The 25566-nt window shown below is 34.0% G+C and overlaps 1 protein-coding gene across 3 annotated transcripts in view; it reads right to left on the bottom strand.

Annotated features, from left to right (window-relative positions):
- Positions 1-1174: 1174 nt before the first annotated feature.
- The window catches only part of LOC149076226 (carnitine O-palmitoyltransferase 1, liver isoform-like), a 48827-nt gene continuing 24435 nt past the window's right edge, over positions 1175-25566 (bottom strand). The window contains exons 1-22 of one of the 3 annotated variants that reach the window (XM_089243787.1): positions 23635-23752; positions 21485-21655; positions 21227-21363; positions 20147-20321; positions 18232-18336; positions 17861-17998; positions 17252-17329; positions 17046-17150; positions 16723-16807; positions 14645-14759; positions 13678-13758; positions 13491-13566; positions 12621-12776; positions 12079-12104; positions 11860-11925; positions 9294-9378; positions 9005-9169; positions 7462-7596; positions 6946-7134; positions 5923-6000; positions 3934-4026; positions 1176-2194 (exon numbers count right to left, since the gene is read on the bottom strand). In XM_089243787.1, the coding sequence (XP_089099913.1) occupies positions 2111-2194; positions 3934-4026; positions 5923-6000; positions 6946-7134; positions 7462-7596; positions 9005-9169; positions 9294-9378; positions 11860-11925; positions 12079-12104; positions 12621-12776; positions 13491-13566; positions 13678-13758; positions 14645-14759; positions 16723-16807; positions 17046-17150; positions 17252-17329; positions 17861-17998; positions 18232-18336; positions 20147-20321; positions 21227-21363; positions 21485-21625 (2313 nt within the window). In that variant the 5' untranslated portion in view covers positions 21626-21655; positions 23635-23752 and the 3' untranslated portion in view covers positions 1176-2110. Of the gene's footprint in view, positions 2195-3933; positions 4027-5922; positions 6001-6945; positions 7135-7461; positions 7597-9004; positions 9170-9293; positions 9379-11859; positions 11926-12078; positions 12105-12620; positions 12777-13490; positions 13567-13677; positions 13759-14644; positions 14760-16722; positions 16808-17045; positions 17151-17251; positions 17330-17860; positions 17999-18231; positions 18337-20146; positions 20322-21226; positions 21364-21484; positions 21656-23634; positions 23753-25566 lie in introns of those variants that run through there. The other 2 variants (XM_089243790.1, XM_089243789.1) reach the window with 2 other exon arrangements.

Genomic DNA, 25566 nt, shown 5'->3' with positions numbered 1-25566 from the left:
TGACACACACACACACTCGTGCCTTTCCCCAGACCTTTTCAAATGCATCTCTGCCTACGAGCACTTCATTTTCTGCTGTTTGGTAATTTTTTGGATATTTGTTGTAATTAGCGATTTTGTTCACCTTTGGCAGTAGGGATACTGCAATTTGGAATATTTGAGTACTACTGTCTATGTCGAAGTCGCATTTGCCGCTGTGGTGGTCGAGTGGTTATAGTGCCGGACTCGTGATGCGAGGATCCGGGTTCGAACCCCACAGTGGTGGTCGGCTGAAGTTGGTTTTCTGTGGTTCCCAACTTCAAGGCGCAAATGCGAGCCGATCTCCCCGTTAAAAAGTCTCGCCACAGAGAGCAACAGTCCTACAACGGTAAATCATTCAACCATAACACTTCACTCATAGTTAGTAAAACTGGGGGCAGATGACAGCACTACACATAACAAGCATTACACAGAAAACAAAAACTTTACGTCAGGTTGCACTACACGTACACGCACATTCCCGCATGTAACGATTCGTTGGGGGGTTCCGGGGGGGGGGGTGTGGTGTAGCAGTAGTAGGTAGGGGCTCGGGGATCCATGATGCAGCCACCTCGTTGGGCAATTTGCCTGTTGTGGCGTTGTATAAGTTCTGCAGCACATTTAACCAGAAAATTAAGAACTTCACTCCAGACCAGCATCAAACTTTTATTCCAGTACCCAGCTTTAAGGGCTGATGTTTGAATTGCAAATGGACCCAGACAGACCTATGAAGAACATCAATGAATAAAACAGAAAAATAGGACCCATGCTGTGTATTATTTAGAAAGCAAACGTGAAAATATCAACTGATACTACAGTCGAATCCTGTTTTAACGAATACCATTATAGCAAAAATCTTGTTTTAACAAACACTTTTCTAATCCCCCAAACAAGCTTACATAGGAAAAATGAAAAACACCTGGAATTTCTTTAAAACAAAGTGATTTCTCCTATCTCTTGGAGTTCGTGATATTGCAGATCTAGGCTAACCAATGGCATCTGTGTGTGCTTGTTAAATTGAGGGTTTGTATTTGTTAAATAGTGGATTGACCTTATTTAAAGAAATTCAGGATAAAATTAATTGCATCAAGGAATTTGTTGAAGTTCATTAGTTTGTTATATCACAGACTATTTTGAAAAATAACACAAATTTCATGTCGCTTATGTGGAATTCATTTATTGCAAAAAAAGAAATATCACATAAAATGGAAATCAGCTTTTCAACATCTTATGTATTTTTTGGTTCTTTTCACAATATTAGAAATTTTTCAACTCTTAGAAAACAAAGAATTTTTTTGCGATAAAAGCAACCATTAAGGCACATATAAAAAAAATAGATAAAAATGGAATAAATCTGAAAAAAAAAAATCTAGAACTGATACAGCTTATCAAAAAAAATCTCAAAAGATCTACAAGATTTAAAGACAGCACAAGAAATTAAAACATTTGTAATCTCTCCACACGCATACATTATACATAGCATATCTCTCTTGAAACTGACATAGATGAGTCATTTGATCGAATGAATGCAGAAAAAAAAACTTTATCAGAATAATATCCAAAAAGTTCGTACCACAACAGAGATAAAGCTGTACGAGATTCATACCAATGTCGAAATGAAAAATAGTGATAATAAAAAATAACATACTGTACAAAACACATCAAAAGATATGTTTCTAAACAAGTATTCAATAGACGCTCAAATACAATACTGTTAATGAAATTTAGATTACAAACAGAATAGTGTTACTAAATTGTGCAAAGAGGGCTGTCAAAGAAAATAAAACAATATATCTGATACATATATATAAGCCAATAAATCAATTCAAAAGCTAATTTTTCTTGGAAAAGAAATGTGGATAATATTAAAAAAAAACACTATCCTAAAAACTATTCAAAGCTAAGTAATTTGGAATTGAAAAAAATCTGATTAAATGCAATCTTTACAAGAAAAATTGGTTTTAAAAAAATCTAACACATGATTGACAATAGTTTTCCCGCTTGAAAAATGATATTACAGTGATATACTTGAAATGACAATGATAAATGCTCTCGCCACACACAAAAAATAAAAGAAAATGACTTGATAGTTTCACTGATCGCTTGAAACTTCATCGAATATTGACTTAATGTCCCTCAGTGATTTTTGGATGCACTCGATGAATCTCTGAGTGTCCTGAGGAAATAAGAAATAAATTAGAAAGTCTGGAAGTCCAAATATGAAATGCTTCAGAAATGAAATCATTTTAGCAAATTACAAGTATCCCCTTTTCTATGCACAATTCACATTTCATAAAGGTCTGTATTAAAAATCACTGAACCCTGTGAAATTCTACATCTTTTTTCGTAAAGCAGGTTTTCTTAAAGTTTTCAGCGGGAAGAATAAAGAAAAATTCATTTTATCGATAAAATTAGTTTTTCTTTATTCTTCCTGCTGAAAACTTTACGAAAACCTGCTTTATGAAAAAAGATATAAATGAAAAAGATGTAAAGATGAAATCAGCTTTACAAAATGCACGAGATTGATATTAATGAAATAAGGAATTTTTTTTTCTGGAGGCTATATAGCTTCAAGTTAATGGACACTTTGGAGTGTGTGTCTACTCTGCCGAGATTTTTTTCAAATTTTTAGAAAAATATTTGATGAATTGTTCTGAAATTTCAGTCATGTGACCCTCTTACCTGTCAAAACTTGGTCACAAGCGTATTTAGGTGACTGACAAAAAATTAAATGAGAAAAAAAATTTTGAGCAAAATGATTTGTAACTTTCTCAAAAATATTTTACTTGCTATTTTCTATGTTTGTGTGTATTTTCATGAAAATTACACACATTTTTACGAAGATATGAATGTTTTTTCCAAAAATTCTAAATTTCATTAAATGTTTTTGCTTATAACAAGTGAAGTTTAAACTAAATTTTACAAAACTTCCAGAACTTTTGACGTGAAAATCATATTATACTGAAATGCAAAATAAAATAATTTGGTATTTCATGAAATGAGCATTTAAAGGAAATAATTTTTAAGTACGCATGCATGAAAGATAAATTTCATTTTTTACTAGCTGTCACCTGCGGCTTCACTCATATGGATTTTGTAATCTGAAAATTTCCTCTTATTATCACGGTAGGTGTTGAATTTCAAAAAATCCCTTCTTAGTAAGTCTGCATTACAAAATAAAACTACTGATCAAATTTTACATTTATAGCTTCAGAGGTTTCGGCTAAGCAATGATTTTCTCCATACAACCCTTGAACCCCCCTTAGGGGTGGAATTAAAAACATTTTTAATGAGTCTTTGCATCATGAAATGGAATTGACGAAATTTTGATATTCGTAACTTCAGCGGTTTTGGTTCAGCAATGATTTCTCTATAAAACCTTTAAATCCGCTTATAACCTCCCTCCCCCATAAGGGCTGAATTTTGAAAAAATCCCTCGTTAGTGTGTCTCTAAATTATAAAATAAAACTATTGACCAAATTTCATATTTTCGCATCACTTCATTTCCTACCATTGGTAATTGGCAACTCTGCTCATTTTGGGTAACAATTACCAATTCCCCTGTACTCGAAAAAAAAATCCTAGTTCCCATATTTTTTCTAAGAAAACACAGTCAGCCTGAGATTGCAAGGAGTAAAAAAATATTTTCTTCAGAGATTTTTCATTCAAGTGAAGCACGACTGAGGATTTTTATATAAAGGTTTAAAAAATGGGAAGAATGTTGCTTCTGGCCAGAAAACTTTAATGAGACTAAATAATCGGAAGCATCAACATCTATGTTTCTGCTACCCCTAATTCCCAAAAAATACATAGAAAAATGGAAAGTAATTTTAATCTGAAAACCCAGAATAGAATTAGCATTTTTACAGGGTTCAGCAATGTAATAAAGATAGATTCACTATTCAAAACACTCACAGTTTCAGGTGATGATGATTTGCTGGACACATGGAAAAACATCAAGTCTTCTGAAGCTATGTCGTACGAAACTCCATAGCCATCGTCAGCAACCTGAGAAAGAAAATGAACAAGAAAACTCAGTTCTGTTTATCTATGCAATTTATGACTGGAAACTAAAACTGTCTGAATTTCGAAAATCCCCTTTGCAGGACAAACTTGGAGCACTCTTGCTGTAAGGGCATAGCGTCATCTGTAAAATTTGTATTGAATTTTTCCTCCTCAAAAACTGACTCATATATAAGCCATCCTCCATTTCAGAAAATTTTTTGAATGCGCAAATAAAACCTCTGCTTACACACAGGGTTATTACTTAATTCTCCTTGCCACATTTTACTGGTGAACCATTGATCTCCGAGGTATATTTTTTAATTTAAAAAAATTATCTAAATAACGTGTAGAACTCAGATATGTCATTCATGTTGCAAAAGGTTGTAGGGTTGTTAAAAATTAGAAGGAAAAAAACGTATATGGACACCTTGTCCATAAAAACCAAATTAGAAAGTTGATTGCCCTGACTCCCAAGACCAATAAAAGATTCCACGTTTTTAAGTGCAACATTCACCGAGATATATGAATTCAAAAAAATATAGCTTTGGCCTGAATTGTGTCTGACCGTCCATGTACACGAGCTCCAAGGAAAGATAGAGATTTGTTGCCTTTGTAGTCTAGTGGTTTAAGGCGTTCACCCGGAAAGTGAAAGGAGATGGGTTCGTTTCCCTGCAAAGGCAATTGAATTTTCTTTTTCCAAAAAGAAACAACAACTTCACAACAGCCAGTAATTAAAACTTTGTACAGTAGCAGAGTGTGACATCCTTTTCATAACTATACAATCCCTGAAATTATGACTTGCTTGAGGTCTACACGCTATTTGGATTTTCCCAATTAAAAGATTTTGACTTTTCTCAATTAGAAGTTTTTTCTAAGATCAACGGTTTGAGAGTTATTCTAGGACAAAAGGAACTTTCCTATACACCCTGAATAAAAAGTTATTCTTAATTTTCTGCACATCATTAAGAAAGTGGCAATCGCAATGTACGTCTAAGGGTAACAGTTGCGAAGATAATCTTATGGATGAACAATTTGAGAATCATCCTGTATAATCAATAACTCAAAGAAAAAATTGACTTTCACAGTGCATGCCATTTAATGTGATCACATTGGGACTTCTGATAATAAATCTATAACTATCTAAAAAAATCCTAGTAGCATGATAACTATGTCTCATTTTGTCGAACGAAACAACTTTTTTTTCCATGTTAAAAATCTTGCTGGTTTTTTTCCTCATGGTCTTTTAAAACAAAGATTTTTTCCTCCATTTAAGATAAAAAAAATTTTTGTTAAAAAATCATGAAAAGTTTGGATTATTTAGTGTTTGGAACTGTCTAATGTGCATTACAAATTACAATACTTTTTATAATGTCCGGTACATTCTATAGATTCCCTTGTGAGACTTCTGGCTGTGAAACTATGAATGTGGTCAGTTGAAAGAAATTAACCCTGAACTGAAGAAAGGGGCATTTTTACTAACCTTACACATGCCTTCACTATAGAAAAGAAATGCTACATGCACATGGATCATAGCAGCTATTATGACCAGATTTGAACAGGTGAACTGACGTTGGAAATTTTTTTCGATAAGGGAGCCTTATGGCATCCTACAGTGTTGCAGGTTGATATTGCTAAATTTTAGGGGAAAAAAAAGAGTCTGGTTTAACCGTGACTTCAAAATATACAAAAAAGGGGAAAAAACTTTTGATAAAAAAAAAACAAACCTAAGTTCTGATAACTACAAACCAATTTCTTTTTTGGTCCATTTCATACTTAACAAAAGTGATAACATTATCTGTGAATTTAATAAGTGGCACTTACTGCACCAACTAAAACTGATTTGTTAAATTGGGATTCATAACAAATCAAATAATATTAAAACATGAATAAAATACTTACTGGTCCAAAACCTCCACCTAGACAAATATATTCTGGATACTTCCTAATGTCTAAGATGCCAGCTTGATTGTGCGGCGTCTAAAAATAAATGTTTTCGACTGTCACATATGCAAAATACATAAAAATTTTCATCTTTGTTAAAAAAAACACCTTGTACAAGCAAATATTTGTAATCTCGCGTAATGACTATAACACAGTATACTATGGTGCTCACCCATCTATTTACAATAGTTCAAGGATTAAAGAGCATAATAAAAACATCAACTTTCCCCATGCTTTTAGTATCACTAACACATCCCAACCATTTCGTCATTTGATCATTTTTGTTGTACCATGGTTATTTTCTGCTTTTGAGGGGGCTACAGAGACAGGGGGGACCTACAATTTATTGCAGATTCTAAATGGCAGCCTTGTTTTTATACTCACAGAGGTTGGTGCACTAACCCCTTGATGTGGGACTCCCTGTGGTAGCAATCTTTTTCTGTGGTCATGTCACAGTTTTTGCTGTACCCGTATCAGGAAAGTTTCTGACAAGGACAAACCAGGTATTGAACTCGCGACACCTCTAAATATCCTTTTCTCTCCTCTTGATACTTTAGGTGAGTATCTAATCAACCTGGTCTACCACGGGCCCATCATTTTAAAAGGGTAATCTGTATTTATTAGTAACATCACTGCATCAATAACTACAACTAGATAACTATTTCAGATGTTTTGAGGGAAAAAATGTTTTAACACTGAATGAGGTGTATATATTTAACATTGCATTACATAAAAATAGAATAAACAAGAATAACTTTGCTTAGACTTGTTACATTTTCTAGTTGCAGTATATCTAAAATGTATAATTTTTTGAAATAACGTAAAAATCATACATTTTGGAGTCAAGTTATAGTATTGAGTAAATGCAGTCTATACCAAAACACAATCTTGTCATAGTTTTCCCCAGCAATTGCAAATAAATATTTATAACACATGCTAATTTTTTTTCTAAATAATCAAAGGAATGGTTATTGTACTTACTTGACTAGTAGAGAGTCTCCAGGGCTCTCCTAAGACTTCCTTGAGAAAAGGGGATTCAATACCAAGATATTTTGAGAGGACATATAAGCAGAATATATGACGATCTATGCCTTCTCCGATCATGCATTTGAGGTAGGCAAGCTGATGTCGCTCACAGGCTTTTTGAAGAAGTTTCACCTTATCTTGCGGCTAGGTGGATGGAGACACAAATACAAAAAAAAGTTAAGTATCAGATGAAGATCAAGAGAAAAACAAAAATATAGCTATTTCCTATGCAATTCTTATCTATAATACTAATTCTTAACAGCCAATTTAAACTAATACATAATGTATGGGGAACAAGTTTACAAATTTGAGACTAAATTTTCTGAAAAAAAATAGGTGTGAGGATTTGTAACACATGATTAAGAAAAGAAAAACCATGAGATTTTATGGAAAATATACATACACACAAAAAATATTAGAAATGTCATATCTCATGCTTATTTAAACTATAAATAGTTAAATTATACTCACAGGTATGGTAGGATCATCCACACTTCTTACAAATGCACAGGACTCGACAGTGACAGGACGGACCGTTTCTGTTCGTCCCTCTCTGAATAGCCTCATCATGGAAGCTTCATAGGTCAAATCAAATTTACCTTTTTCCTAAATTCACAATTTAAAATTATCACTTCAATAATTTTTTTCATCATAAATCTACAAAATTTTAAGAAAACAAATTTAAAAAAATTCGACAATCAAAAGCAACATCTACAGAGATTCCAAATTTGATTTGAAAGTTTTAAATAAGTCTGAATAAAAGAAACTTGTAAAAATCAATATTGTTATTTTTTTGTTGCGCCTTGGTCTTGCACGTGCAAAGGCTAATCAGACCATGACCTACACTTTGACACTAATTCAAAATGATTATGTTTCCGCCTCTGGTTCCAAGTCCCATCATTTCGATTGGGAATTAATATGCCTGTTACCCATCAATTAATATAGATTGTAATGAATAACCTACAAAAATCAATTAATCATTGATTATATGTACAGTCAAACCTAATTTAATATGAAACCATGGAGACAAGCAATTATTTAACATTAATCAATTTCAGGTAATCTGATAAAAATTTAGACATGCTTTTATTCTGACAGGACCACATGCATGCTTTGTATTTCATCTTATGCAGCTCTGCATTAACATCACAAAGAGATTTGGGGTCTAAAGAAAAGATTATCATAGTCATTGAGCATGATCTTTTTCTGAGCTACCTTTTCCACTTCCACTAGTCAAGCAATGATAGATGTATATGCAACCGACAGTTCTCTGTTGCATTATGCAATGCCATCGAACGATGAAGTATCATTTTGGATGAATAGTGGAGCAGAATAAATACCATTGGAAGAAGCGTATGATTGATATCCAATAAAATTTCAGGTGATTACAGCTCCTAATGAGATTCCTAGAAATGAACTAGCATACTACGCACACTAAAGGGGAACGAGACATGCAGATTATTCTTTTCATACCAGAACAAAATAGGTATTAGGATTTTATCCAGATGGTCACCCCGGTACTCGGTCTACGAGACCAAATATGTGCTTTGATCAAGAATGACAGCTTCACAGGAACAAGCTGAAGATCCCCCCCCCCCCCATGAATTAGGCAGTGCCCGCATGCATCATTGTTAGAGAGATGATGAAACAGATGGCTGATGCTTACAGGGATGAACAGTTTATATTCAAATTCAAGATTCCAATCTTAATTGACAATTATGACTAACTTGTGTGTAATATCATTGAATACTGGCTTTAGCACATATATTCTGCACAACAACGGTCAATTTATTTATTATAATGTAACTGTTAAGGCTAGACGCTGTTGGATTTCAATTTTAGAAACTTTGAAATTGTAAATTTGTTTGGGCCACACATGATACACACAACACTTTTCTACATGCAACCAATTCATTAGAAATTCTCCAGATGAATACTTTGGAGGTGCATGTACGGTGTAGTAGTTCTGCATTAACGAGGTCAAGTTGTATATATATATTTGTAAAATTATTACCCTATAATAGGCAAGTTGCAGCACCATCTGAAGGTATGCATCAGGGCTAACTTTGCATTTCTTGATAAAACGCTTGCCATATTCTGAATGGCAATACACCTTTAGATCAACTTCTTCAATGATACTCTGAGCAGCTAACTTTGACTCCTTTATGATGTTCACACACTAGTCAAAAAGCAGATTTCATTGAAATTCAGAGTTGTTAAAAGATTGGAATAGGTACTAAAATGCAACTAAGCCGCTACCAAATTATTCTACAAAAAAAGCACAGAGGCTTAAAAGTATTTACCTCTAATTGGAAATCCCATTTTAATCGTGTTGGCATTGGGGGCTGTGTTTCCACTATTCCTACTGTATTCCCATCTTCTGTGTACCTAAAATTAGATGAATTACAAATAATAATTGCTTTAACTGTGTAAGGATTATGCAATAAATTTGCCAAGTATTTCATAAAAAGAAGTTAAAAAAAGTACATCAAACTGAATATAAACATTAAGATGATAAAAAGTTATTTCATTAGGAAACTTTCAATACATTTTTCTGGGTTTTATTTTGAATATATAAAATACAGTCAAGTCTGGGTCGTATGCAGGGTTGTTGCACCCAGATGTAATAAAGTCTCTTCGGAAGTTAAGGAAACATATCCAATATCCATTATAAACAATACATGATAAATACTAGAGTTTAATGAGAGGAATCTGCTTGGAGCAGCGTTTCTCAACCTATGGTCCATGGACTAGATGTGATCCACAGTGTGCCATAATATTAACATTAATGTGTCATAAATATCCCTGCTCTTAGGGGGCATCGCCAACCTATGTCAGAGACAAAGCAACTGATATTGGTGTGTGCCTGTTCAGTGCTTTGAAATAATTCTTTATTACACTATTCTGAGAAATCTTAATATCTATATATATAAAATTCATTTTCTGTGTGTGTGTGTATGTTCTCTATACAAATGTACAATTTTACATCGATCCTCGCCAAATTTTGCATATATATCAAATGGGACCCGACTTGAATGATAGGCTACTTTAAAACTTCGTCAGAGCAGGGCAAATGTTCCAAATGGGCAAAAAACTGTCGGGCAACAATGGTTTTTGGGCCTCAACAATCACTTTTCGAACGTTTATTTTGGTTACCGTGGTTCCCTAGCAATGCGTTTCAGACGTGTATATGCCTTTACAATGGTTTGTTACTTCTCTAATCCTGTTACTATATGTATAATAGTTTATGCCTTTATAATGGTTTGCCACATTTCCAATGCTCCCAGTAATGAGGCTTTTTGAATAGACGTCATAATCATCATCAGCATCGCTTTGAGGGTCAGGAAAAGGGTGATCCTCATAGAAATCAGTGTTAAAATTGCCGATTTTACTGTAGAAATGCGAGAATTTGGTGTTTTCTGTCACATCAATAATTTTAAAAATTGTATTGAATTCTCGATTTTTGAAATATTGAGTTCGCTTAGAGAGATATACGAAGCCCAGGAGATAAAATATGAAGTAATTAGCCGGACCTATACTTTTGAGTTGGGTATTCATGCAATAACATTGATTTCAACTTTTTATTTATATCTCCTCAAGCATGAAAAAAATTAATGTATCGTCTTTTGATATTCAAGTTGCATAAATTCATGTGGGGTAAGATATTTTAAAATTAATTATTGGCCTGTAAAAAGTACATCGAAAAAATTCCACGTTTTAATTAAACATTTTTGAAAGCTGAGACTGGCAGATGGATAACTTGAAGTTTGGGGGGGGGGGGTGTGGAATCGAAATACTAAGCGACCATTAAAAAAGGGGGGGAATATATATTCATTTCTACGTTTCTTTAAATCTAGATTTTTTTTCTTTCTTTCATGACTCGCGCAGGAAGTCGCCATATTGGTTAACTTAGACACGGTTTGCATGTCCCTCAAAGAAAGCAAGGGAGATGTCACGTGATCCGAAAAGCCTCATTAAAGAAAATCCGGGCAGCGTCGGGTATTACAGCTAGTAGCCTATATAAATGCTATAACCAATACTTCTTAAACACTGACTGAAACAAAGGGCTGTGGGTGATAGAAACTTGAAGAATCACTGCTGTAAATAGTCCGTTGAACTGTTAGACATTTTAATGGTCCTGAAGTTTACAAAAGCTGAGACACATTGGCATAAAAAAAAAAACTATAGTCATGCCGATCCCCTCCTGATTCTAGTTCTAGGAAAAAACAGAAGCAGCACTACCTATAGAGATTGTTATCTAGCTATAGTCAGTGTCGAGAGAACACACCCGTAGTGCCTCTCAGAATAGTATGGTAGAACTTTACGCGAGTTTAATCTGATTTTATTTTTAAAAAAGAACTTGTGATTTTATGAAACTTAATCCTTTATAAAAAATTCTATTCTTGCCGAAAACTTTGCTATATCTGGTATTCATGAATATGGCAATTCGTTCCAAGCAATATTTTTAACATTATTTCGGTACTGAAAATTCACTTGGGATAGAAAAAAAAAATTGCTATAACCAAATTATGCCTCATAATATCCAATTTCATTATAAGCCGGCTTAACTGCATTAAATACTATTCCCGAAAAAAATTAGTTTTTTAATAACTTACTTGAATAGAAGTTAAACTTACAATTGAACTGATAATAAATCTTTCACATACTTGCATTCATTTATGTTTGACTTCAAACTTAAAATTTTAGAAATGTGAAAGTTTCAATGTTTGGCTATATATTTTTTTTATTTATTAAATTTAAAATTATATAGAGGCTGCATGAACTGGCGAAAGGTTTCTCACATTTATTTTCACACTCCATTAATTTTGAGAAGATTAACTATAATTTATATAGAAACATAACACTCACTTCAGCTCCAAGAATTCTTTGCCAATGACCCATTCCCAGAAATGAGACATAATTGGGGAATCACACCTGCAAAACAGATAAACAATGATTTCATAAACAAATAACTACATCTGATTTTTGACATATGTATTTAAGAAACATTTAAATATGCTTTCACCATAAAACATTAAAATTTGTACACAATATGAATAAAGAGATGATCCATTTAATAAAACTCACCATGAATGTTCACAATGGCATCCCAGCTGCAAAGAAAAAATATCAATTAATTGTGAGATGAATTTTATCTTGAATAATAGAAGTTTACTTAATAAATAAGCAACATTTTTAAAACTTTGAATCTAAACTTTTTTGAAGGCTTTTTTTTCATCATAAAAGAATAACGAGTTTGAAAGAAATAAATTTTTTTCCATGAATAAATTTTGAGCTTGATAGTAAATTTGAAAAACACTATTTCCATCAAAATGAGAAGGTATGTACTGAACTTCACAAGTTCTAAAACTAACGACAACCAAGTTATATAATTGTAATAATTGTATTGATGTTGCGATACATTTTCCAGCCATCTCAATATTAGAGATGGGGGGGGGGGGGACTCTAATTATGGTCCACTGAAAATCAATGTAAGATATGTGTGTGTGGCAGAAAATATAAGATTTCAAAAATATATAGAATTTTCGTAAACTACTACAAAAACCTAATAATTTGATTTATAATCTATAAGGAAACTACATCAATCATTATAAGTCTGATCAGTTTACCCTGCCATTCTTGGACACTACGATATTGAAAGATTTGTCCAACCAGATGTTGTAACCTTTACCATAAAGAACATTCTGGGCATATTTTGTGAGCTGTGAAGGATCAGCAGGATCATAGTCGTACTCTTCATCATCCAGGACGAGAGAAAAAGCCGCCTTAAAATGCAAAAAAATGGAAGACAATCAATTTTATCAGAATGTTTTTCAGTTTATTCACACACAATAAACAAAAAAAATTAACTTATAATTACTTATCAAAATAAATCACTATACACAGCTCAAGTATATTCCAAAAGTACGATTCCTCATTAAGATAAAAATACAGTAATAACCCCAAAAATTACATGATAGATGGGACAGACACTGAGCATGTAGGTCGAATTCCCGTAAGTATGGATACAATTTTTCATACAAATACATTAAAAACTGGTTAATTAAAACCAATATTAACCAAGAATTTCTTGAAAAAACAAGTCTAAAAAAATTGCAACAACAAAATACAACTCCAAAATTGGGATAGCGTAAATCATGTATGACTGTATAGCACTTTCAATCACATAAATTCTCCAGCATAGTAATTAGAACAAAGCATTGATAAAGCAAATTGCCCAAAATCACAATAAAATATTTATATAAATTTTCTTTTCTTTTTTTTAAAGTTGTGTGGTAACATTTCCCTGAGCTGAAAAATGATAAATTACTTATATATTTAAAAAAACTAGATTGGTTGAGACTAACAAGTATATTTTTAAAAAAGCTTCATATTGTAGTGTTAACATTAAAATAAATCTCTTCAGCAAATACATGATTTTTCTACATAGCTTATGACCAATAGATTGTGGAAAATATATAAGAGTAAAATCTAATTACAGTCTCAATGGCCTGTAACGATATCTTGTTTATGCCTTCAGAAAAATATGTCTTTCGCACATTAGCCCAGGTTGTCCTGCAAAAGAAAAAATGAAACAAATAATGTATAAGGATATTAAAATATTTATACATGGGGGGGGGGGGGGGGGAAATGAAGGTTTCAACACCAAAATAGAAAATAAAGTACCGGTTATTTGCTGTTAGAGCACCAAGATATGCCTCCCCTTCCAGTGGCATTGATCGGTCAGAGATTATTCTTTCCAGCTGCCTGTAACATAAATAATGAAAGTAACTGCAGTAATTTCCTACATATAATTCAGACTTCCAAAGCATCTAGATTTCCCAGTGTGGCTGTGTATAATCTGCAGATGTCTTTGTGAGGTTGGAATAAAAATGAATGTTTTAAAAAATAATTAACAATTTTGCCCTGTGAAGAAAAAGGCGTGAGTAAAGGGACAAACATTTTTAATAGACCTTATAGACCAACAATCTTATCCATTACTTAAAATATTTTTATTTATAAACAAGTACAAGGTGGCATAAGAACGTCATACACTGTTTACTGATTAACCCAACTGGAAATCCTCCAGTTTATATACAGTTTAACGAGTCTTTCAAATGGGTCTTTACATGCATATGAAAAATAGTTGTATTATCAAAAAATCTAGCACAAAAGTCATTAAACATTAACAGCAATTTGGAATATGGCAGATGAGAGCACTACACAAAAACAAAATTACCAGTTAGGTTTACAACATATACACACACATTCCAACATGTACCAATTGTTAGAAGTTCCGTAGAGGAATATGGACTAGGTGGGTGGGTGGCTTAGTAGTAATAGTAATTTGAAGGCTATGTGGTCTCTGTACCTCCTGGCTCTACAGTCTAAAAGTAATTGTACTATTCGACATCCTTTTACTTCAAAAACTTAATTTTTTTATTTTAACTTGTCATTTGAGGTGAAATGTAAAGACAAAAACTTAAAAATGATTTGTCTAATCATGAAAATAAAATATATATTAATTAAAAACCATCTGCCTCAATCTTATTTGCTGGACACATATTATATAAAATTCCAGACATATTTTAGGTAAGAGCTAATTCAAATAGCTCAGGAACAATGAAAGTTATAAAACATGAGAATTACTTACACTTGAAGCTCTGCAGGCTTCAAGAGGCGGCCATTGTTATAAACAAATAATTTGAAGTATTTACCATTGCAATAAACAATGATGTGATCACTATCGGCTAAATGCACAATTTTATCTGAAAGTAAAATAAGTAAAGCAATAAGCCATCTGTAATGGTTAATTTGGAGAAATGAGAAATAAATATTCATAACTTTAAAAAGTGTATTCAGCATGTTAGTTCATAATCACGGATTAAAAACCCTAAGAAGATTAACACTAATCTTTCCAACAACATGAGCACATTTTAATTTCGTACATTTTATCAAACTTGTGCATCACAATATTTGCATATTTGATAGGAGTGTTAATATCTAGGAAGCAACTAAAACTAATTTTTGATGAGCAAAAATGTTTTGAAAAAGTACTAGAACCCATGAATATAACAAACTAATGATCTAAACCATAATCTAAAATTCAGTATCCCCATAAGAGAAGCATCTCTATATTAAAGCATTATTAAAATGAGCATGCAGACATGTTGAGATTAATGGCTCTAGATAGGGTATCTTCAATCTGTTGTTCCTGAAGCACCAAAGTGCTTGATGCTCATGTCAGATTTTGTGCTCATGAGTACTTGATCAACGTCCCAACCGAACACTATAAATTGCATTCAAGGATTAAGATCATACTGATTTCAGACATACGTATATCGAACATCGAACTTGCCGTAAGGGTACTCTTCTTTTGATGATGGGAAATGGCAGTGTTCGCTGTTAGAAAAAGGTTGAAGCGCTCTGCTGTGTAGTCGCTTCCCATGTGTTTGTATATACGTACTGTTTATTTATATTAGTAAAAATTTCAGAACTTTTTGGTGTTAAAATAAATACAGTGAAATGCCTAAAAACTATACTTGATGGACTGGAGAAATGTAGAGATGGAATATATTAACACTATAAAAAATGCATAGACACACAAGAGTAATATCAATCAATACCTAGGCGATTATAATTATAGAGGTTATCTTTACATAAGATTTTCACTGCAGTATAAAAGTTTATTTTTTGCATTTTATATGAAGGGGTCTAACACGACCCCTTCATATAATCACGAACCTACAGGGAATGTTTCCCAACAAGGTGTGTGTAAAATTGAAAAATGTCTGAGCGGATATCAATCTGTTCAAAACAGGTTTTTTGTGATCTCACATTCCTGTCATGCCCTATACCGTGCATGCCATTGATGAAAAAGAGCCCATTTTTCACTGATACTAGGCCTAGTGAAGTTGGCACATTTTTTGTTTGTAAAACATTCCCAGTGTAGTGTTTGAGCTTCTGTAGGCCTAGCATTTCTGTGTGCAGCACCATAATATACATAAAATGCATGTTAAATACCCCGCCGTAAGTTTACCCCCGGAGGTAGTAAATTGTAACACAATTGACACGTTTGAAAAGAAATACAATAAACATGTTGGGGTAAATCGAGAAGCTATCCATACTTGGAATAAGACAACCATAATATTCTTTATGGGCATGTATAATATTTTATCATGTTTATATGTTGCTTATGATTTTTGTTAATTGCATTTTTAATTGGGTTGCTGTATTTTTTAAATGTGACATCCATATTTTTATGGGCATCTTTTTCTCAGCCACCTCGTTGGGCTTTTTGCCTGTTGTGGTGTGTATTTGTATATTTGTAACACACGGAAGGGGGGGGGGTATAAGCGCAATATTAAACAGTCTTTTATACCTTTGTGCTTTAGACCCACGATATATTTTCAGTAATGGAAGCAATAAGTATAAAAATTTCCTATCATTTAATCCTCACATTTAATTTCTCTTTATTTAATTGCTCACATAAAAATTTGAAAAAATAAGAATCGCGTATGCCTAAGTCATAATAAATCATTAAGAATTGTCTATATATAAAGCATGATGAACATTCTATGAGACCGGATTAAAGATTTTGCTCATTGTATTCATAGGTTCATTATAAGCTGGTTCTTTTTATAGCAAGGTTTGATTGTATTTGTTTTTTATTGAAGACCATATTTATGAAACATTTTAAATGAATAGAATTAAAATTCTGATTTATAAAACCTTTTTCAGCATCAGGAATTCTTGTTGTGTTGAACATTCTCTCATACTGCCAGGCACAGAGGGGAATGAAATTTTGTACTGTCACCTGGCACAAGAACACAATTTTTAGAGCAAGTTTTAAGAATACAAAATTAAAAAAAATTCCACATAAAGTGATAGCAGCTCAAAAATTGCAACTTGACATTGAAAATTAGACTAAATTTCAATGCAAGACAGTGATTTAATACAAGATTGGATAAGTTTTGAGATGAATGAATCGCTTATCAAAATTTAAAAAAAAACACTAAGAATTTGGAAATAAACAAAACTTTCTCATAACTTACAGGTTGTAAAGTTTGTTTATTTAAGAATTTCCTAAATATCATGGCAGCATGGACAAAATTAGCAGCTCGAGCAGCCTGTTTGGTCGTCGGCAGTGGTATGTAATCCTGTGAAGATATTAATAAATTTCATTTGAAACATACAATCACTGCAAATATTTGTGATGGCACATGGAAATATTTAAATGATAAAAAAATTACACACATACCAGTCCATAGCAGTTGCTATATACCAACAAAGGAGAACGACTACTCAAGTACACATATTCTTCCCACCAATCACTGACCTATAAACATAAAAATAAAATTTGATTTTTATATTATTGGTGACATTTTAAAGAATATCTAATAATACACAGAAAAATCACTCAATGTTTTAATTACCACAAACTCAGCACCAAGTTAAATTCTAAGCGGAGAATAACCTTCCTAATTAGGGCAGTTAGTCTTCTAAGAAAATGTGGCAAAATATAATTAACATATGCATTTGAAAATTTTACCAGTATGAAACTAAATACAGCATTAGCTAGCATGTATGAGACTTGGGGAGTAAATATTTCAAATGCAATTCTTTTGAAAAATAGATTTATAAAAGCAGGTGAGTTTCATACACCAGTACTGAAAGTTTGATTGTTTGCAAAAAAAAAGGAGCATCTTGCATCCTGGCAGTCACAGTAACTTATCTATGCACAACTAATTTTTAAATGTGTCTAAAATGAGTGATAAAATTTCCTCCCTTCAATTCATATGTCGAGTTATGTTGATTTATTCAATTTCAATATATATGAAATACTGACAAAATATAATCAAAGTCTTACGTAATTTGAGGCCCACCAAGATTTGAGCCAAAGATACCACTGCAATTTCTTTCCTACACCATTCTGAAACTCTTTGGTCATGGCCTGCATCCGCTTGAATTTCTCTTCATCCATCAAAGGATGTACAGATTCTAGATACTATAACAGAATCCAATAACCACAAAATTAGACACAAGTTTTCATTTATTTTATACTGCTTACTAAAAATATCCTCAGCATCAAACTAAAAATAAATAAAAGCTTGTGTTTTGCTAATCTTTCAAAAACATAAAAAGCTGACCAGAATCAAATGACAATCTTGATAGATCTTGGTTTGCCAAAATATTCAATCAATATTTTAACACAATGGAATTAACACAAGGAAAACTTACTCTTTTCATTGTATCTTCCAACCGTGGAACTGGCAGTTTTGGTAATGAGCTCTGGAATGAATACAGCATAGGTTTTTTCTTCATCGTTAGAACTCTGACAACAGCCTGCAAGATATCAGTGAAATTTAAATAAAAAAAACATTTGAAATGTAGAAAAAAATTCCATTCAAAACCAAAACATATTTAACAAGCTAATGAATATGAAACATCTATATATTCTGCCTTTATGTCATCCCCCCCTCATATTAGAAGCACGAATGTGCTATGTCCTTAGGGAGGAAAAAACATGTGGGAAATAATGTTTGAATGTTTACTCTACCCATATAGGACTATAGAAGTTATTTTCCTAAAATGCTTTGTAACGTGCTTTAATAAGAAAACACATTTGCGTTTCAGATAAAACTTAGCAAAATGAGATACATCTAACCAGCTAATAAAAAAGAGAAAATTCGCACATTTGTGCTTCTAACATGCAGGGGTGGGGGGCAATATATATATTCTTTTCAGACCCTGGTGCCACAAATATGTGGGTTGCTTTTTTTTTCACGTCAGAATTTTTTTCTTTTGACCTCACGGAGTTAAGCTCTGAATTAAAAGATTGTGTAAGTTTTGAGTTAGAAATATGGCAAATATGAATTTTAGGGGCCTTCAGACTTATAGTTGAACTTTCAGGGGTTTTTTAAGATGGCTTCCAGGAGAAAGTGCCTGAGGAAAAAGTGATTACATAAAATTCTGGGAAAAAAATTGTATGTGAAAATGAATATATGCTTTATCTCGGCTGAAGAAATTTGAACAAAATAAATTATTTCTTCACACAAAATAAATGAAAAATTGAGAATTTGAAAAATAAAGAACATTTTTAAAATTCCTAGTGAACCAGATCCTATTATCATAGGGTGGGGGGCTCATGAATCTGAGGTCTTTGTACTGTGCATGGGCAAGCCCACGAGTTGAAACACCCTGCCAACTCGCTGAAGCCAGCAATTCACATAAGCGCAAGGGATAGAAGAAAATTTATGATTTTTGCCACCCTCATCTCATTTTAACTCGAGAGATCTAATATATATAATATGTTTTATTTGATCAGCACTTAAAAGCTTAAGAGACTACAAACACTAACTTTACTACAAACTTACCTGGCTGGCATGTCCTGATGGAAATGGATAAATTAAATCTTATAAAACACTTGAAACAACGATACATTTTAGAATTATACACATTTAATATTTCTCTTCTTTTAAATATGTCTTCCCTAATTAGTTTTCAGCGATTGCTAAAATGAATTTTCATCCACAAAACTGCACTTATCTTTTGTACGATTTTGTCAACAAAACTAAATTTTGGAGACCAAACATACATGTAGGCCAGGGCTTGACATATAAAAAAATGAAGCACCAAACATGTTTTTTTTTTTCTTCAAAAAAAAAGAGGTACCGAATAAAAATTTTCTTGATTTTTTAGGACTTTTTATGACCCTCTTTTAATATTAGATACAATTTGACGGCAAATTTTGTCTTTTGACCACAGTTTAACTACCGATCAGATCCACAGTTTAAATATCAAAGATTTTAGGTGCTGAAACCAATTTTCTAGTCACCTACAGCAATTTGTCAAGCCCTGATATAAGCTACATAAATCTCACAGTAAAACTAACTAAATTTTCAACTCTCATAAAATAAATACCTGGTTCAGCTATTTTGAGGAGCTTTGCAAGGACACTTTCATTAGGTTTTTTCATAAGAGATCCTAAGTTTTCACAAGATTTTGAAGAAAAAAAACTTAACTTTTGCAACTTTTAAATCTGTCATTTAAACTACTCTTTGCCTACACACATCTTTTCATATCACTTTTCACAACGAGCACACATATGCACATCACATACAGACATACTGTTTATAAATAATCTGATGCTTACCGCCCAAAGCATAGTTTTCCAAGACTTTGAGGCACCTCTTCCTTCAAAAAGCCAACCTTTGTACATCAGTAGCAGTTTCAGGGTATAACGGAACATCAAAATCACAGCGATCCACACACAGAAACCAAAGACAGTACATGTCATCAACAGAGCGGTAAATGGTGCGAAACGTTCACTGGAAAAAAAAAATTAGACCAATCACTATCTGAAAAAGAATGAAGATAAGAAATTACATACAAATATTTCTGACACGGCTTGGCAAATCACAAAAAAATCTAGGCGTCAGAACAATTTTTTAAGAGCCAAAAATTTTCCTCAAGAAAAACAGGTCTAAAAATGTTTCTATCAACTTACCCAGGACATGGTGACCACCAAGAGTGGCTCAAGAAAAAATCTAACCATGCCGAAACATTTTTGGCTCTCCCCCGCTCGATAATGTTTCATTGGTAAACAAAGCCTTTTTTTGCACTTTCAACTCAAATTTTACACCCAGTGCAGCTGCACAGGTTGCTCTACCCAAGAGCCACCTGACAGTGAACCCCGCTTTCATGTAGGCAGATATACTGATAAAATTGCAGAAGTTTTTTTTTGTGCTGTTCTCAGACTCTAATTTTTAGTAATCACACATAGAAAATTTTAGGTGCCAATATCAATTTTCCAGTTGTCATGGCAACCTAACACCTGGTATTTGCCAAGACCTGATTTTTGATGAATACACACATGCATTTCATAAACATTCCTCTAAGCAATTTTTACAAAGTGGTATAAGCAGGAACATGTTATGATGTATTATATACATGCCTGGCTCTATTGTATTTATGTTGTCAGAGTTATGCTTGTTTCGTGTTATGCTGCTGCCATCTATAACTTCATATCTTGAAGTGAAAGTAACAAATGTCTGAATTTTCCATGTTTGTGAGTATCGGGTAAGTGCCTGCTCTCTGTGGAGATGTGCTTTCAAATCACAGAACAGCTTGCATTCAGGCTTCAAAGTTGGAAAGCCATAACAATTTGACTGCCAGGCATTTGCAACATTTAAAAAATATCAAAAATTCATAGCTCACTGGCACCAATACTCACCCAGGAATGAGTTTGTCCACATAACTGATAGCTCCAAATGAAACATCAATTTTCATAAACTGAAGAGCTGTCAACACAGAGATCAGAATGAAGAGACTTGAAAGAGATGCCGGATATATCCCGCAATGCACGTTGTTCTGAAAATTTCAAATAATCACATTTTTTAAACATCAATTTCTCAGACATTCTTGTAAATCAAATTTGTTATACATTTGATGTAAAATGTGCAAATATCGAAAAAATGAAATGCATAAATACCAGAAATCTTGCGAAGCGCTTCCGGTATGAACGCAGACCACTTGCCCAAACAAGTTTTATGACTTCGTGATCATAGTTTATGTTGACACCTTCATGGGTGATGGCAAAGCTGAATGCAACAGCCACGTGAGCCTCAGCCATACCTCGACACTCCAAGCAGACCTCAGCTGCCTATGAAAATTTAACATTAACGCTATCAATCAAAAGCATATTTTATAATAAAAAACATTAACATAACATACACAATTAATGACATGTTTTTAATTTGTCACATCAAAGTTATTTAATACAAGCTAAAATACAGGCATCCTTCACTTTATGTGATTAGTTGGTTCCACAAAATAATCGTGAGAAACAGAATCACATATAACGAATGAAATTTAACAAGCATAACACATAGAAATAGGGATTTTTTTAGAAGGCTAAGAAAAATTAATCCCAACTTCCAGAAGCAAAATAATTTTTTTGAATGAAATCAATTATTCAAACTTATAAATCTTGTCAATTTAGGCTACACGTACATGCCAACCTTAGAACCAAGACTCTCTGTAGTTCACCAACTTGAGAGATTTTCCACAAATTCTTGACCCCCATGATTTTAAAAATGCAAATAAATTTTCGTTTTCTTCAACTTGACCATATCGGACATTTACCCAGCTCTGGAAAACATTTGAAGTAGTCTTTTATTTAAGTGTTGCTGTGGATATTCCTTATGAAGTCAATGAAAGTTTTATTATTAAAGTTCCTAATTGGAAATCCAAATGACGCTCATTAGCGAGATTCTGTGAGATGGATTTGAGAGTTTCTTCCATATTTGTCTCACCCACATCAACAAATCCAATGGACTTTGTCATTTTAATTATTTAATTATATCATACCTCTAATTTTACAAGTTTTTTTTCAGGATTAAAATCGAACCTACGATCACATTGTAAGCAGGCATTTATGGACAGTTGGGGGACCCATGTGCTTAAGATGGTCCTGATGCGAGCATGGGGGCGACCTAGACAGCAAGAAACCACATCAGCGAGCAATCATGTGACCTAGAGAGCAACATGGGTGGAAATATGGGGCCATGGAGAGGCATTGCTTCCCCCCCCCCCCCAGCGTCAAAGGTGGAGTTGACTGATCTAATGTATATTTGTACATATGACTTAACATCATAATCAAAGACTGAGAAAGACTTTCAAGTCTATCTCAGCCTATAGAGAGTAAGCATGGTGAGTGAACTAAAAGAAAGCCAGAGATGAAGAGACTACGAGGGCGAGAAAGCATGTGAATGAGCAAAAGCGTGACCTAGATACAGAAGCATATTCAAGGAGTGGAAGATTAAGCTGATTATAGTCTACGGCGGCAAATTTGAGAAATGAGCGGTCAAGAAAAAATTAGAGTAAAATATGTAAAGAGTGGTAAAATTTATACAGCCCACAAAACCATAAATCCACCTCTAAAGAGGGCTGTGGTGCCAGAGCAATCACTAATTTCTGCCATGGGTCTGAATAGCCAATGAATTGATTCTAAAATCAAAATTTCCTACGTAAAGGTCACGATGGACACCCACAAGTTCTAAACCTTTCAGATGCCCCTAGGAGATGCCACCTCTTTTATTAGAACTACCAATTTCCAATATAGTCATACTAGTAACCTAGTAGTAGGTTACAGTCATGCACCCCCCCCCCCACACACACACACAAAAGGGTGGATATAACCGGTCTGTATTTCGGGGCAATCACCATCATTTCATGTTTTATCATGTTATAAATTCACAACTGAAGGGGCCACGAAATGTTTAGCTTGTCCCCCACCCAAGATCCCAGCCTAGGGACCCTGCTCCAGGATGTGGGTGGGGGGCATAGTCATACTCATGCACATATCACACCTTCACCATTGATACTTTTCCAATTATAGCACATATATATATGGAGGATATAAATTTATCATATACTAAATTTCATAGTAAGGAATTTAAAACACGAGAAATTTGTAAACATCGATCAATGTTATACGAGTTCCCAATTAAAAAAAATAATAACAAACAAATACAACGTTTAAAAAGCAAATGGACTTTCACATCAGTATAAAGACATTTATAACAATTTATAATTTAGGTAAATTAATAAATTTTTCATAAGCTTAATCTATATACATACTAATAGAGACTTGGAAAATTCGGTGCCGGCAATCGATTCTTAGCGCACACCTACCAAGGATCGGGTGATGCTCAGTTTTGACAATGGACAAGAGAAAACAGCGCCAATGCATTCACCGCGATCTTGTCTTCCCCGCGCATGACGTCGATCGTGACGTCACGGCCACACCTACAGAACAAGCCTTTTAGGACACGCCCTCCGATGGCTGTCGTGGTGGAAAGAAGTTATAACACGCTATAAAAATAATAATAAATATCCCAATGGAGAGGGAGGAAAGGCTGTATATCCAAGGCCATAAACTACTGAAGAAATGGGGGAAAAAAAGGAACTTTCCGGTCTTGTTCAAGGCTATTTGCACATTTAAAAAAAAAACACAAATTCTAGAGGTTTATTACATATACAAAAAAAAAACGAATTGGCATGTATAGGCTTCAATGCTTCTCGGGGACATAGGAATGCCTGTGACAGATAATCACAAACAAAAAATATATTGAATTTTCTTGATATCTGTAAGAAGTAATTGAGAAATAGATTGTTCTCGTCTAATTTAGAAGGCGGAATACGGAGGGGGTAGGAGGACACAGGGGGGTGTGCGCAGGATCGGCCTTAGAAGGGGGAGCACAAAAGATTTGGAGGGGAGAGGAAACCGTATAAAATTACATAATATACGCGTCTGCTGAGGGACGCAGTCAGTGATGGACGAAACGAGTGACCTATAGAATTTGCAAGCATGTAAGTGACCGAAAGAGTGACCTTAGCGAGGGACCAGGTCAGTGAGAGACCAAAATAAAGACCTAGAGAGTTTGCGAGCGCGTGAGTTACCAAAGAAGTGATCTAGAGTATGAAGGATCAGGTTGATCAGCGGCCAAAAGAGTGACCAATGAAGTAGGCAGGTATATGTGAGTAATCGAAAAATAAATTTAGAGAGTGTGTTTTGAGCATGGGAGTGATCTATATACAAATCGAGGGAGCCGGTAGAATGATTTACCTGGTCGGTGTGTGACCTAGAGCAGGGGTTTCCAACGTATAGTTGCTCGCAGAACCCTTGATGATAATGAGGCTGTTCAGCGGAACAAATTTTTGAATATTTATCCAAAAAAAGTTTGTCCCTTCTGCCGTCTCAACAGCATCATAGCCCAAAGGCATAATGAAAGAGGGCTTACACCACCTCTTAATCAGGGGCATAATCAGGATCGACCATTGAAAGGTTTGGGTTATTATCCTTAAAAAGCATTAAAATTAAAAGAAGATTGGTTAAAAGTTAAAAGGTGTTTTCTTTCAAATATTTTAATTTTTTTAACCGAAATATTGAACTTTTTTAATATTTGGTCGGCTTGGGAAGGGGGGGGGGGGGCACGGTCCCCCTATTTCCCCCCCTCATGCGTAGGGGGGCTCTATCCTTAATATACATATTTATTGTCATAAATCATTGTGCCAGATTTTATCGTAGAATACCAATTGTGGTCCCCTGCAAGGGGATGGGGCTGGCAGAGCTCCAGCCCGGAGCCCGAGAATATTCTCATCATTTTTGTTTTCACACTATAAGTTCATAATGGAGGCTTTTAAGAGTCCCGGAAGCCGTCTTAAAATCCCACCCCTGAAAGTTCAACTTTATGTGCTGCCCACTGATGAAAGCCTCTCTCTATATATAAAGTTCATATTCACCATATTTCTAACTCCAAACTTACACAATCCGCATAGTCAGGGTTTAACCAACACCCCTTAAAAAAGAGGGGTGTTCTCCCTCTTCTCTTTCTTTGTGGGGGGGAGGGATGTCGGTTTAACTCCCTGAGGTCAAAAGAAAAAATTCTGAAGTGAAATAAAGCAACCCATACATTTGCGGCACCAGGTCTGAAAAGGAGCCCAACAGGGTAAAGGGCCTAGATCCTATATCCCTTAAGGGACAGAGCGCGAGTCTTGTCAGATCAGTCA

This window comes from Pholcus phalangioides, unplaced genomic scaffold (assembly GCF_987345545.1).
Source record: "Pholcus phalangioides strain wild (caught in Gottingen) unplaced genomic scaffold, Ppha-v1.0 ptg000015l_1, whole genome shotgun sequence".
Taxonomy (NCBI): domain Eukaryota; kingdom Metazoa; phylum Arthropoda; class Arachnida; order Araneae; family Pholcidae; genus Pholcus; species Pholcus phalangioides.
This window is presented reverse-complemented; position numbering and strand designations above follow the sequence as displayed.